Below are 14200 nucleotides of genomic sequence, written 5' to 3'. Positions count from 1 at the left end.
CAGCCGTGGCCAGATGTGCTCCTGACAAGATGGTTATTGAGGCGTACAGACCTCTTGGATTTACAGGGGAGGTTTACATCTACAAAAACAGGAAATCATGCGCTCTAAAGCCTGTACCTTCTGATATTCCGGATATGATGAAACTGGAAAAAATAGTTCTCCACAGCGACAGGACCGAGTGTGCTTTAACACGTCATCCTGACACACCTAAAGTAATCACTAAGACTTTGAAATTAAATTATGAGAATCATGGTTTCTTTTTCTCGATTAAATAACTTGCAGGTTTGTAGTAAAATAATGTAGATCAGTTTGGAAAATATTGTATTCAATTCATAAGAAACAGCATGTGTTTTATATATTGTATTTTTTCTTGTAGCTTGGTGATGTAACAATGAAAACCACAGTTGTTAGCACTTACAACTACAATCAATTCGGACCACGTGATAAAATTATGGAACTTTCCTGTGTTCATACAAATAGGTAGGCATAAAATACCAAGTATACGATGTCCACGATGTTATTTTTAATTTTTGCTAATGAGAAGCAATTTGATTTCCATTTTGTAGTTTTCAAGGAACTTCCAAAGAAATAACAGAAACAGCTTTTCCGTTCCGCATGGTTGCGCTTGACATGAATGGAGAGCCAGTGCAAGCATTGGCTGCTAATGAGAGCATCATTCTTCAGTTCGAACCTGTCGGACTTCCAGGTAATTCTGTATAGTGTGTTCTAAACAAAATTTACACTGAAAAAGGAAATTTTAAAAAAGGGTCCTTAAAATATAACAATGGTGTAGAAAATTTCAGCGGCAATGGAGCTTTGATAGGATGTTATAAAGTCAACTAAATTTTTAGCAGATGCATTAGAAATTGACTTTCCTTAGTTTTTAATTAAATTCCCTTATCTTGATACATTGGACAGGAAAGCAGAGGACGTTATTAATAAGATGAAATTTTACCACAAATAAAACTTTTATTAAAATAACCCTGTCTTTTCAATGGTAATATCGTCTGCCTTAAAAGTTTTCGACACAAGAGCATTTAAACAGCAATAGTTCATTTATGTGAACGTATTACTTTATAGCGAAAAAACACACATTTTCACATAATATCGTTTACATCGAAAAGGTAACATTTTTTCAGTTCGTATTATTTTCGAAAGAAAGCAGGAGCCTATTTTGAAATTTGTAAAATATTGCATGTATAACAACACTTGGTTATTTACATTATTAGAAAAAAAGTTTTAGACTGACAAAAGCATAACCGAGAACTTTGCGGAAAGACGTATAACTCGTTCCTAAACTTTAATTATGCTGGGTGAACTCGTTCCTAAACTTTAATAATGCTGGGTTAACTCGTTCCTAAACTTTAATAATGCTGAGTTATCGATACAATCTTTTAAATGCCCATTAAGCTAGAATATATAGATAAGAAATGCAAGCTTTTATATTTGATGTGACATAAAATATGTTAGATATTAAAAAGAATTTTACAAAAGTGAAAATAATGAAGTGGCAAACTATAGAATGTTTAATTTACTGGTGAGACATTAACGATAATACTTATGCTTCTGAAAGTTTAAGGAAGATAAAATATAAGGCAAGAAAAATTTTAAGAACGTAAAGATATCGTTCATCACTGTAGTTACAAAATTTTTCATAGACTGTCCTTCGACATCAGCTATGCATCAATTCGCTGTATATGATATGTATACGTGGAGACCGGTCCTTCGGATGAGACCGTATAAACCGAGGTCCCGTGTCGCAGTAGGTGCTGACACGAAAAAGATTCCTCCCTGCTCAATAGCCCTGTGTGCCGAGTATAGGACAAAATTTGAAGCTCTCCACCGGCAAGTAGTGGAGTCTCCATATGAGTGAAAAAATTCTCCAGAGAGACGTTAAACAATATACAATCAATCAATCTGATATGTACGGCCGTAAGTTTAATGTACAATATGATACTAGTTATCGATCTATATCCCTTTTCATTCATGGATCTAACTATTTTCATTCAAATAAAACTTTTTTTACCACTTTATCTCTCGTTATTAGAGGGCTAATCTTAAAGCAGAATTTATTCAAAATCTATATTAAACATCAGAAAAAACTTAACATTTAAATTTATCCACGACCTCTATTCTTTTATCAATGTATATTGACTTCCATTAATATGTCCACTCGATATATCCTGGGGAGCTTGAAATGAAAAATACCACAGAGTCTAACACATCTGTCTAATATTTGAATATTTTACTTTAAAAAGACGTTTTTTGGTAAACTGACAAGACTATCTACAGTCTCGTATAAAGTCATCATTTTTTCAAGTACCTTGATCGATACATTGACCTTGTCAGCAAATACAATCTATATTTAAGTGAAATGCTGACTGATTTTTTCCAAACAAATTGTTGGGCTGTTATATACGCACTGAATTGTCTCATTTTTTTCCATTTTCCCTGATCAAGACAAAACACACGGCGTTTATGACCCATCACCGGAGCGTGCTTACTCCTCCATTGCACCTGATCCCATCTCTGATGCTAAAGAAATCCGCGAATGCTCTGCGCCCGATTTGAATCATTTGATTTGACTTATGAGTTCGAATATAATTCGTTATCTCCATATTTCATTCCTTTTTTTTCTAAAGAAAATTTAGGTACTTGTTTTTTTGTCTATGTCCATCCCTACGTTTGTCACACGTTCGGCTTTCTCAGACTCCTCTTTTATTAGCTCACCTGAGCCAAAGGCTCAAGTGAGCTTTTCTGATCAAAATTTGTCCGTTGTCTGTCGTCGTCGTCGTTGTTGTCGTTGTTGTCGTTAACTTTTCACATTTTCGACTTCTTCTCAAGAACCACTGGGCCAATTTCAACCAAACTTGGCACAAAGTATCCTTAGGTAAAGGGGATTCAAATTTGTACAAAGGAAGGGCCACGCCCTTATTTAAGGGGAGATAATTGAGAAATAGTGAAAATTTGATGGTATGTTTTAAAAATCTTCTTCTCAAGAGCCACTGTGCCAGGAAAGATGAAACTTATATGGAAGCATCCTCAGGTAGTGTAAATTCAAGTTTGTTCAATTCATGACCCCCGGGGGTAGGGTGGGGCCACAATGGCCGATCAAAGTTTTACATAGGAATATAGGAAAAACTTTAAAAATCGTCTTCTCAAAAACCGCAGGCCCAGGAAAGATGAAACTCATGTGGAAGCATCCTCAGGTAGTGTAGATTCAAGTTTGTTCAAATCATGACCCCTGCGGGTAGGGTGGGGCCAAAATGGCCGATCAAACTTTTACATAGGAATATATAGGAAAAATCTTTAAAAATCTTCTTCTCAAGAACCACTGGGCCAGGAAAGATGAAACTCATGTGGAATCATCCTCAGGTAGTGTAGATTCAAATTTGTGCAAATGATGACCCCGGGGGTAGGGTGGGGCCAAAAAGGCCTATCAAAGTTTAACATAGGAATATATAGGAAAAATCTTCTTCTCACGATCAATAGGAACAGGAAAGATGAAACTCATGTGGAATCATCTTCAGGTTGTGTACATTCAGGTTTGTTCAAATCATGACCCCTGTGGCTAGGGTGGGGCCATAATGGCCAATCAAAGTTTAATATAGGAATATATAGGAAAAATCTTTAAAAATCTTCTTCACAAGAACCCCTAGGCCAGGAGAGATGAAACTGAAGTGGGATCATCCTCAGGTAGTGTAGATTCAAGTTTGTTCAAATCATGACCCCTTGGGGTAGGGTGAGGCCATAATGGCCGATCAAAGTTTTACATAGGAATTTATATAGGAAAAATCTTTAAAAATCTTTTTCTCAAGAACCATTAAGACAGGAAAGATGAAACTCATGTGAAATTATCCTCAGGTAGTGTAGATTCAAGTTTGTTCAAATCCTGACCCCGGGGCTAGGGTGGGGCCATAATGGCCATTAAAAGTTTTACAAAGGAATATATAGGGAAACCTTTTAAAATCTTCTTTTCAAGTACATGTACTTCAAAGCCATGATTAGTAAGATTTATATGGAATCATCGTCATGTAGTGTAGATTCTAGTTCGTTCAAATCATGATCCCCTGGGGGTTAAAATTCAAGACCCCCCCCTCCCCCAACGTTAGTAAACTTTCAGTTCTGATCTGATATGTGCTTTTTCCTAGCCGATGTGCTCAGGTGAGCGCTGTGGCCCCTGGGCCTCTTGTTTTAATTAGTAACCAATCCCAATTCATTTTTTGGAATACGAAAGTTGGTGTCATTTAGATATGCAATTAGGTTTCAGTTACAGATTTTATTACATCCTGGGCGAAATGAATGGGTGTTTGAAACACGAAGTTTTTTTTTTCCAAACTCCATTTTACAGAGTATCTGAATAATCTTTTTTTAGAAGTTGATACGTGGTATTTTGTGGAATATTGCACCAAACAATAAGGCTTAATAAATTAAATTCTGGTCTTTAAATCCTGTGGGAGTATTGGAATAAAAAATATATTCCCTGTAAGTTATGGCTCCAAGAACGCCTATATCAAAGTTATCTTTTACAGCTGTTTTACATAAGACGTCTAAAAAATCGCAAGAATTTACTCTATCACATTCTCTAGTTTCAGACCAGTATTTATTTATTATTTCGAATACTTAGAAAAAGGGATGCTGGTGATATTCTCATTTTCGCAAGTTATTTCACTTCGATAATCTATAATATTTATGCAAGTTTAAAAAATTGGAAACTAACATTTGCGATGGATGTTATTGTCTTATTTTAACATTCAATTTTTTAAACAAACTAAATATTGAGACATATTGAGTAACCTTTTAAATTTTATTCACAATAAAATCCAATAATATTTACATTTTCCCACTGTGAATTGTTTATTTATGGAAAAACTGTAAAGTTTTTGCTTTTTTCGTAAAATATTTTGTGAAAATGACCCGTTTATGTATGACAATCATTTCATGTGTTACAAACTAATTTTTTAAATTTTAAACTATGTAAGCATACGTTGTAAAATAGTATTCATGCTCATATTTTATTCCAGATGTCCGTGGTGTCATGGTCGAGTACTTAGAGGTATACAGTATTAACGCCAACTCCAATGAGGTTGTCAGCAAAACTGTCATTGAAAATGGGTCAGTATTTAGTCTCAAACAATTAATAAACACAGTTTAAGCAAAGCTTCTAAACATGTTTGTTAAAACATATAGCGTTCACTTGAGTTTGCAAAAGAAAGGCAACGTGCAAGGCGCTAAAATATTATTATCTTTTTTATTACGTTTCTAGTATTGCAGAATCTTAGTTTATATTCTGCAGAATCGTATTCTAATTCTGTAATTTCTATTTAAGTCTAGACTTGACTCGACTAATAAATCGACATTGAATATCGCACCAACGGTCCCAGAAATCGAAAAACCACAAAGAAAAATAGAATTGTTCCATTTCATGTAATGGTTTGAATCAACTAACAAGTCTAGTTTTTCTCCTTATACAGATGTGTATTAAGAACAGCTCAGCAGCACTTGGAGATTCCCATCAGAAACTACTCCGAAATGAATCGTGCAGGGACTGGTTGGGTGGCCAGAGTCGCCATGAAGGCTTTTATTCTTCTACCAGGAGAGCCATTGTTATTCAAATCAAGATTACGTTTCTGTCCTGGAAAATGCCATGGCGTAAGTATTGTTTTTGTTGTTGCATATTTAGAAGGGATGTTCCCACACTTTCTCGAGAGACTGAAATTCTCTTGTATAAAAAAATTCAGAGAAAAGGCAACTACACTTAATAAATCTTAAATATGAAATGGCGCTCCGTGTTTCACCAAAATTCCATCTTTGGGGCGGGAAAGATCAGTTTCTGTGGAAGAGTCAACCATTTTGTGAGAAAAAAAAGATTGGAGTAACTGGAGCAGTTTGGATAAAGTTCTCTTCTTTTTCCAGGTATTTGTGTGCTCTGACAAGCACTCGGCCCTGATCAAATGGAGAGTGAACGGGCCATTTTAACGACAGGATATTATATTGTTTCAAAGTGATCAACTTCCTGTTACCTCAAATATTAACCATTTTCTTATACCTTCATAAGTTTTAACTTCACCATACAGTGCTTATAACATTAGATTTGGTGCCATATTTATAATGATGATATTATTACATTTTTTATCCAGGAACTTTCACTAACCGAAATTGCGATTTACACAGCTTAAACTTAACAGATAAAGTGAAATATTTTGGGATGATGGTGCCAGGCTTTAACTGTATTTATTGGTATTTATTTTGGAGAACCATGTCAGCTGTTAATATTTCAGAACCTAAATGGAATTGCTATTTTGCAAGTAGCATGGAGCGCCATTCCATATATATATATATTTATTCTGAAATCCAGATACCTGCATAATAATGTTTGCATAATATCACGCTCTACTATATTTGCATATTAAGGAGCCTCTCTTGATTGATGACGTATTAGATGTATGTCAGTATATTACTTCGTTTAACATAATGCTTCTTTCCATTTTTTAAAGAATTATGTTATATTTTGGGAAATAAAGGGAATAAATTGATTTTTTTAAAATTCTATTGCTGGAGGGTTTTCTCTTTGTGTTTTCTAGGTGACTTGTGGCATGTAATGACCAGTTTGATGATGATAAGGAGGATCCGCAGCTTCTATTTAAACAATCATAAGAATATTTATAATCGCTTTTATACATCTGTGTATGTACACTTATATACACAATTTGCAAAACACTGTGATTTAATGCAGTATTTGTATACATGGGAATATTCGTTCCCATTTTTCTTTCTTTTCTATCTTACGAATGAGTTACAGGAAAGGCTGCGTCATGAAAACTGAAAAATTATATTATATGAATATAATTTTTTGATAAATCGGAGAGAATAACGTAACAAGTAACCAAAAAAATTAACAAAGCTATTTGTCTTAAAAACAGAGGTTATCTTAATTTGCACCAAATGGAGTAAATGATAAACAATGTTGTCGCGCTAAATTATTAATTTCTGGGTCAGCAGAGTCATTGCGACTGTTGCTTTCCTACTGTTGACAAACTTTCGTTTTGTTTCCTGAAGAAACATTTTACATGCACAGTACATGGCAACTTAAGATATGATGAATGTTTGGGCGTTTCCTTTCACATGTATCTCTGTCAAAAAATCTACATTTTCCGTTTTTTTTATCTTTTCCCTTTTTAAAAGAAATTGCGAGCAACTTAAAAGAATATATTTTACTTGAATTAGGGAAATCGGAATTTACATCTTCTGATTAATCAAAAGTTAACTACATGTATAAGGTTGTTAATGTAAGTGCATTTTCGTTTGCTTGCCGCTTTCGATCATTTTTCAAATAACTTCATAATTCTTCTATGATGAAGATATTTTCATAAGGCATTACAATCATATAAAATAATAAAACATTAAATAACAAATGATTTAAAAGATTGTTTTCTTTTTTTAACCATCCCAACTATGTTTTAGACATAATGTAAGAGTTGGTCCATTCTCTATCAAGTTTGCTTGCACAGATAAGTTTCATAACAAAATATATGAAGATAACGAACAATATTCTGGGTCAAAAGTCCATCAAACAATACAGAATTAAAGCAGAGCAAATACGGACCTCCAAAATATACGTGTATTTAAAGTGGTACATGCATATATATAAAGAATAATTGAAGCATTATTGAACTCTATAAAACTGCTAACTGTTTAATTAGAAAACATTGTTATCTGAGATATGTAACATTTATATTTCTCTCATTTTAAGACCACACATCTACAGGACCTGTTTCATTTTAAATCACTAGCAACACAGTCTACATTACTGCGAAATACTAGTACGCAAAATGCGATACTGGAATTTCGTTGAGAACCGTGTTTATACGATGTTTCAAGGATAAAAGAATATACGATGTAGAGTTTTTCTTTAAATCAAAATCATAGAACAAATGTTTATTTATGCCTCTTATTCGAATGTGAAATCGTCCGTTAAAATCCTTGATTAGCAGAGATTGATAACGCAAAGTTGAATGGCAGTGACTTTTACGATATTTCTTTATTCATTTGCCTATCCTTTTAACTACCATCTTTTCCTAGGATGTCTTCTTTGATTTCCCATTGGACGAAGGTGTGGAAATTGTCGCCATTTAAGTTTATTTGAAAATTCTACTTCGTCCATCGATAAGAGTACACATTCTTCCTTATTAATAACAATGTAAGAATGAAATTCGTTTTCCTTTGCTTCAAACACCTGAACAGGCAAAGCTGATTTTTTCACCACTTCAGAACAAAAGTCTTCCACTGCAGATCTCAGCTGTCGAAAATACGAAACTTCGGCGTGAAAATCCTCTCCTTGTTGCCTGACTCTTTTCCAGAATATTCTAACAAAAAAGTTATACAAACAATAATCAAGAAATGAGTGCTGCTTATGAAGATATCTGTCCCGATAGCTTCTAAGTGGCACGTACTTTGACGAGTTCTTGATTATGTAAAGGATATCTTTCATATTCCAATTTAAAATTCTTCGAAGAAGAATCAAAGATTCGTCAAAGTATTCCTTAATCATTACCAGTTTGAATTCTGAGTGTAGTTTTCGAAGGTAGGGCAATATCTTGTTTTTATCAGTTGTATGAAATAATTCTTCAGGTAATCCGAAGTCCACGGACATTCTGCTCTTTGTGAACGAATTCTGATAATTTTTGGGTTCGTATTGATTCGGATTTTCCAGTAAGTATTTTATAGGGTACCTAATAGGAAGACGGGCGAGGTAGGGAACGCTCCATCTGTACTTATAGTAGTAAACAGATGAAACAAATTGATCAAAAGGGTCCCTTACAATTCCAATGTACACTGTATCAGGTGGTAAATATTTTTGAAATGCCTGCTTGTTGTATATTACGTGATTGCACAATATGTCGTAAGTTTCGTCTTTGTCAATATGCAGAATGTTATTGGTTGTAATACTTTCATTTTGACTGAAAAGATTAGGGCTTGTTGCCGGAAGAATAAAATTCAGCTGTCTCGCCCATCCAAATCTCTGAATTATACTCGTAACTGTAGAGCTTCCGGTCTTGTGGACCTTAAGGAAAGCCACGTGTCGAATTTCCTCTTTCATGAACTGGCGTCTGGAGGCCAGAAAGGAATCAGAAATCAAACTAAAGTTATTGCTGTTAAATTCATTGTCATCATCCACCGTTATAATACTCCAGTCGCTTATTATTCTCTGTTTTGTTTGGCATTCACCAGTAAATAATGAGGGAGATATGAAATGTATGATAAAAATCGCCGACATAATCAAAAGTAACCATGTCCAATATCTGTAAAAATAAAACATCATTAAATGATAATAACATCTTAACATTATTCTAGGAGTATGTGAATTTACAAATGCATTTTTTTTCCTTTGAGACAAATATTGTTGACTTACTTTTTAAATTTTCGTCCCTTAAGGTAAGATATGTAGATTAACGGCATTGTATTCGATCAGTTATGCACATGATGAGTTGATGTACAATTTCAGATAGTAGCTATCTGTTAATTAAACAAACATTGATATGATCGCACTTGAAAGATCTTTCGTGATTTTATTGAATCAAACCAGCTTAAAGTCAAATATAAAATAATACACTTTATGTCAGAAATATTTTTATTGAAAAATTTTAAGGAAAAAACTTTCAAAAAACATGAGTAGTTTTAAGTGTAAAAGGGTTTTTTATTTGAAATATATTTATTAGACAGCTGGAAAATGAAGCATCATTAATTGACTTAGCAAATGTTTTCAAATTTATTAAATATGCATGTAGAACAATTGACCTCCGGTGGAAATACCGGAAACCATTTCTACTTGTCATCTTGAAAGGAAACTGTTCGAACCTCAAGCACGCTGATTATCAAAAAAGAAGTTTAACCATACATTGTAAGCATCCCTTGAACAATATTTGCCTAGATTAGCTCTTTTTATGAAAAGATCGATTCCAGTATGATACGGACATTACATGATGTTGATTAGACATTGGTCAGCCTACTAGAGACGTCGTAGAACAGATAATGAAAGTTAATTTAGATATCTCACGAGTTTTCTACAATATCATATAACTTCTGATTAATTTGTAAATCAGATAAGGAAAAATCTATTTAAATTGAACAAAATATGACCTGTGTTTAGCCAAATATCAGACAGTTGTACTTAAAACTCTTTTTTTTTTTTAATGTCCTTTAAAGTATAATTCTAATTGCTTCCTTTTACAATACTCCTAAAGTTTTATAATTTTTTGTTGTTATGTTTTGTTTAAAACTTGAAGATATACATTAAATAAATATGTTTAAGCATATTTTTTTTCTTTAAACTTTTATTTTGAAAGTCGTTTTAGTGTTCAATTTTACCCCCAATAATTCTCGTTTTGCTATTATTTTTTAAACATGAGTTCTTAAGATAATCTAGTATTTAAAATATATTCATTTAGGCACTCTTTGCGTGTTGTTGAATATTCAATGCATTGGAAAATGCGGAAGCGATGGAAATAAAAGAAGACAGAAAAAGATGTTCAATATATTTAAGAACAAGATCGAGCGGTTGATTTTTATGTGGATCGTAGAAGATTAAGTGAATGCCGACAATTGCATCAAGGTCCAAAAAGATCCGGAACGAAGACAATACATTGAAAGAATTGGTGCTGATAGGTTTAATTAAATCCGATTATGTTTTTACATATCTTCTGATTCCCTGAACACTGCTTTCTCATTTGACTTATGACTGGAGCCGACATTGACTAATGGACATTTTTATCGACAAATATAAATTCTGGAATAGAACACCGCTCGCCTTTTGAAATAAGAGGTCAACAATCTAATATATCCATTTTAGACAATGAACAGTAATATTTGATGAATTGAATTAACTAGAGAAGTGCACACAAGCCAGGGCCAATTGTTGCCATAAAAAGTTTCTAAATTCATGGATGCAACGTCGACACTGAGGATATTTATCCAAAGTACACTATTTGAAAAGATGATTTACTTAAACAAAATATAAATTAGATCCAAATATAAAAATTAATACCTCTTATTAAACATAATGATAAAATCAACAATTTTATATAACTAGCATGACACGTAAATATACATAAAGATGTGGAGATTACAAATAGTAGTCTAGTTAAAAAGTCATTTTTTAACAATACAAATCAAGAGTATACAGAGCATTAAAACATACGGGCAGGGATCATGTGTCATGGAGGAGTAAGCATACGTTGCCCATCGTTCACATCTGCCGTTAACATTTTGTCTATATACTGAAAAAAGGTAGAAAATTCAGTGTAGGAATAACGACCTTACAGTCTAAATGAAGATATTTTTTTCTTAATGATAGATCGAATTTGCTGAGAAAAAAAAACCTTTCGAGAATTTGCAAAAAGTTTAAAACGATATTGTAGTTTCCTGACAATCTATTTTAGTAAAAAAAAAGATCCCTGGTTACAAGAATAAACACTAAATAAAAACAAGATAAAATCTCTAATTTCAAGGAGGTTAAAGGTTTAGTCCTGAGCTTACCACATGAGGTTAAATAAACACTTAATCTTCTTACGTCCCTCTTGAGGCTTAATCGGTCAACGACGAAAAAGACAGAGATCCAAAAGAGATGACAGAAATCTGATGTTTCAAAACAATTTCTCTGGTAATGAAGAAAAAAGAAGCATAAGCTTGTTTTGTCTCCTTTGAAGTGAAATTGGACTCTAATTAAAAATAAATTGATATTGTAGAGGGAAAATGAATCATTGATTGTAACAGAAATGAACATTCCTCTGTCGCTTTCTCATTTATTACAAAATTTTTTAAAGTAACGGCCATGCTATTATACATGTTGTACATAAGTAAGCATACCATACAGAATCTACTCTTGCTATTAAATAGTGCATACTAGTACTGTTTCTTTCGGTAAATCTAAAACGAATTATTTGTACAATTTATTTTGAATTCAATTTTTTAAATCCACTTCATCACAGTTTTCTGTCAACTCCCCGATTACATTCAGACTCTGGTACAAAACAGGAGCATAGTAAACACGGATCTCTCAAAACGTCAGAGGTAGGATCTGGTGCCATGGAGGATGAGCATCCCCTGCCGATCGATCACACCCGCCGTGTGCTTCTTGTCATGATCGGTGCGACAAATAACAGAAAAATCGTCGACAAATAAGTGCGTAAATAATGGTACATCAGTCAGCATTTGTTTTTATGACCTTTTGCTGAAAAGGTCATTATATCGAACATAGAACTAACGAAATGATGATTTTGAACGAGACTTATGGTCTTCTTAACTAGCTTGTATCATCATTTTTTTTTTTTGTAAATGCATGTTACTTACCCCATTTTAGGTACCGGGTATTGTTCAAACGTAGAACATACATGTTCTATTTCGTATCAATGAACTGAGAGATGTAGACTCTGTACGCATGTGATTAGGTTATATTGCTGTGTAAGTAAGGGCAGTTGACATCTGAAATGTTAGGGACATCACGTTTTCCTTACACTCACAGGTTACCATTTACGTCTTTTAAGTAAAATATCCAAATATGAAACAGATGTGTCAGACTCTATGGTATCTTATTTCAAGCTCATTTAGATATCATGTTAACACACGGATAGAAATACTTATAACTGTTTATTGATATTTCGTTGTCGAGTATACGTTGTCAAATATTTACATCATATGCATGAATTTGAATAAATTCTGTCTGATTTGAATACAAAAATAGGCCTGCTCATAATGGAACACAATAAGTAAACATGAGAAAACTATTACTATTGCGTGTACCAATATAGATATTTTAATCAGAAATCAAATCTTTTGATATAAATTTCAGATTACTTTTGTGTACAATCAGTATATTTTCAAACAGTTTTGCAAATAACCAATAATGAGGTTAGTTTTATGGAATCTATTTTAATTGAAATAGGCAGCAGTGAATGATGAAAGCCTGGACATCAATATATCGTGGGTAATGTGTGGCATAATCTCTTAAACTCGTATACTCTGACATTAAGAAAGCTGCTGTACATTAAAATGCTCTTTATTTCGTTTGCGCTCCTTATACATCTACGGATGCTTTAAACACAATGACCTAACAAAGTGAAAAAAAACTGGCCTGCATCTTACTTCAATTCGTTAAACAGTTTTACCGTTAATTTTGAACTTACAGGCAATCATCAAGGAAATGCAGTTCTAAACACACATATAACAGTTCGTACTTTATTTTAATTGAGAACCATCTCCTGAATTTAACTCTTACAAACATTTATCCAGTTCATCAGTATTTTTATTGATAATTATTAACCGATATTTTGTATAAAGGGGTCATATTAGATATCACTTTTATAATTTAATTTAATATATAAAAAATACCTCCTTGGTCAACTGCAAAATTAGATTATTACCCAATGTTCTTTCAACAAGTCTGACACAGAGGGTTAAGGATTCCTTCACTTTACAACAAGTACAGGTAATCACCCCATCCCGAAAAGTCCACGAAATACCTGTTTTTCTAATCAGCATGTACAGTAAACGAAATGATAACAAAAAATGTCCATTTGAACAACCATTTTGAGAATATTGTATTAGCAAAATGTTACTTACCGGCATGTGAAATCTGGTGCCCATTGAATTTGCAATTCCATAAATTCATCAAAAATCTTTGAAGAGGAAGACTAAACAAGCTTTATCAATAACTCAGTCATCAACGTTAATTCATTTTAAAAAGAATAGCTCAATATCTGCAAGAATGGGGGTAAAAAAAACTCAAAATTCTAAAAATAAAAAGGCCGTTATTCCGACAAAAATCATTCAAGTGGAATACAAACTTGATTTGTAACTCATCAATACACCACATACCAAATATAAGCTCAATATTTCAAAAAAATTCAAACAGCGATTAAAAAACAATGTGGAACAGACTGAAATACAGACGGAGAAACAGCTAGTCAGTGAACAGATAGACAAACAGACAGACGAGGAGGAAACCCAAAGATCCATCTAGGTTCACCGTTAGGGGATAAAAAATAGGAATTTTTTCAACGTTACGGAACATATTTGACTTTTTACAGAATTGATTTTATATTATTTCACGTCCCATTCGGGAATTTTCACTCATACAAACACTTCAAATTTAGACCCTTACTCAGCACTGAAGGCCTTTGAGCAGTGAGGAATCTTTATCGTG

The 14200-nt window shown here is 33.2% G+C and overlaps 2 protein-coding genes across 4 annotated transcripts in view; one reads left to right on the top strand and one right to left on the bottom strand.

Annotated features, from left to right (window-relative positions):
* Window positions 1-7425, top strand: part of LOC134237814 (gigasin-2-like) — a 29949-nt gene extending 22524 nt beyond the window's left edge. For 2 of the 3 annotated variants that reach the window (XM_062719962.1, XM_062719960.1), the window contains exons 5-10: window positions 4-212; window positions 377-480; window positions 567-706; window positions 5025-5115; window positions 5475-5652; window positions 5917-6536. In XM_062719962.1, coding sequence (XP_062575946.1) covers window positions 4-212; window positions 377-480; window positions 567-706; window positions 5025-5115; window positions 5475-5652; window positions 5917-5979 — 785 coding nt within the window. In that variant the 3' untranslated portion in view covers window positions 5980-6536. Of the gene's footprint in view, window positions 1-3; window positions 213-376; window positions 481-566; window positions 707-5024; window positions 5116-5474; window positions 5653-5916; window positions 6537-6584 lie in introns of those variants that run through there. The other variant, XM_062719961.1, reaches the window with a different exon arrangement.
* A 640-nt stretch (window positions 7426-8065) lies between these two features.
* LOC134237803 (galactose-3-O-sulfotransferase 2-like) lies at window positions 8066-9493 on the bottom strand. Its single transcript, XM_062719947.1, has 2 exons — window positions 9413-9493; window positions 8066-9302 (listed from the first exon to the last, which is right to left on the bottom strand). The coding sequence occupies exons 1-2, from the start codon at window positions 9457-9459 to the stop codon at window positions 8066-8068; spliced, it is 1284 nt and encodes a 427-aa protein (XP_062575931.1). The 5' UTR covers window positions 9460-9493.
* Window positions 9494-14200: the final 4707 nt, after the last annotated feature.

This window comes from Saccostrea cucullata, unplaced genomic scaffold (genome assembly GCF_032062105.1).
Source record: "Saccostrea cucullata isolate Sc308-1 unplaced genomic scaffold, CSIRO_AGI_Scuc_v1 ctg454, whole genome shotgun sequence".
Lineage (NCBI taxonomy): Eukaryota > Metazoa > Mollusca > Bivalvia > Ostreida > Ostreidae > Saccostrea > Saccostrea cuccullata.
Note: the sequence above shows the minus strand (reverse complement) of the source record. Positions and strands in the feature narration are given on the sequence as shown.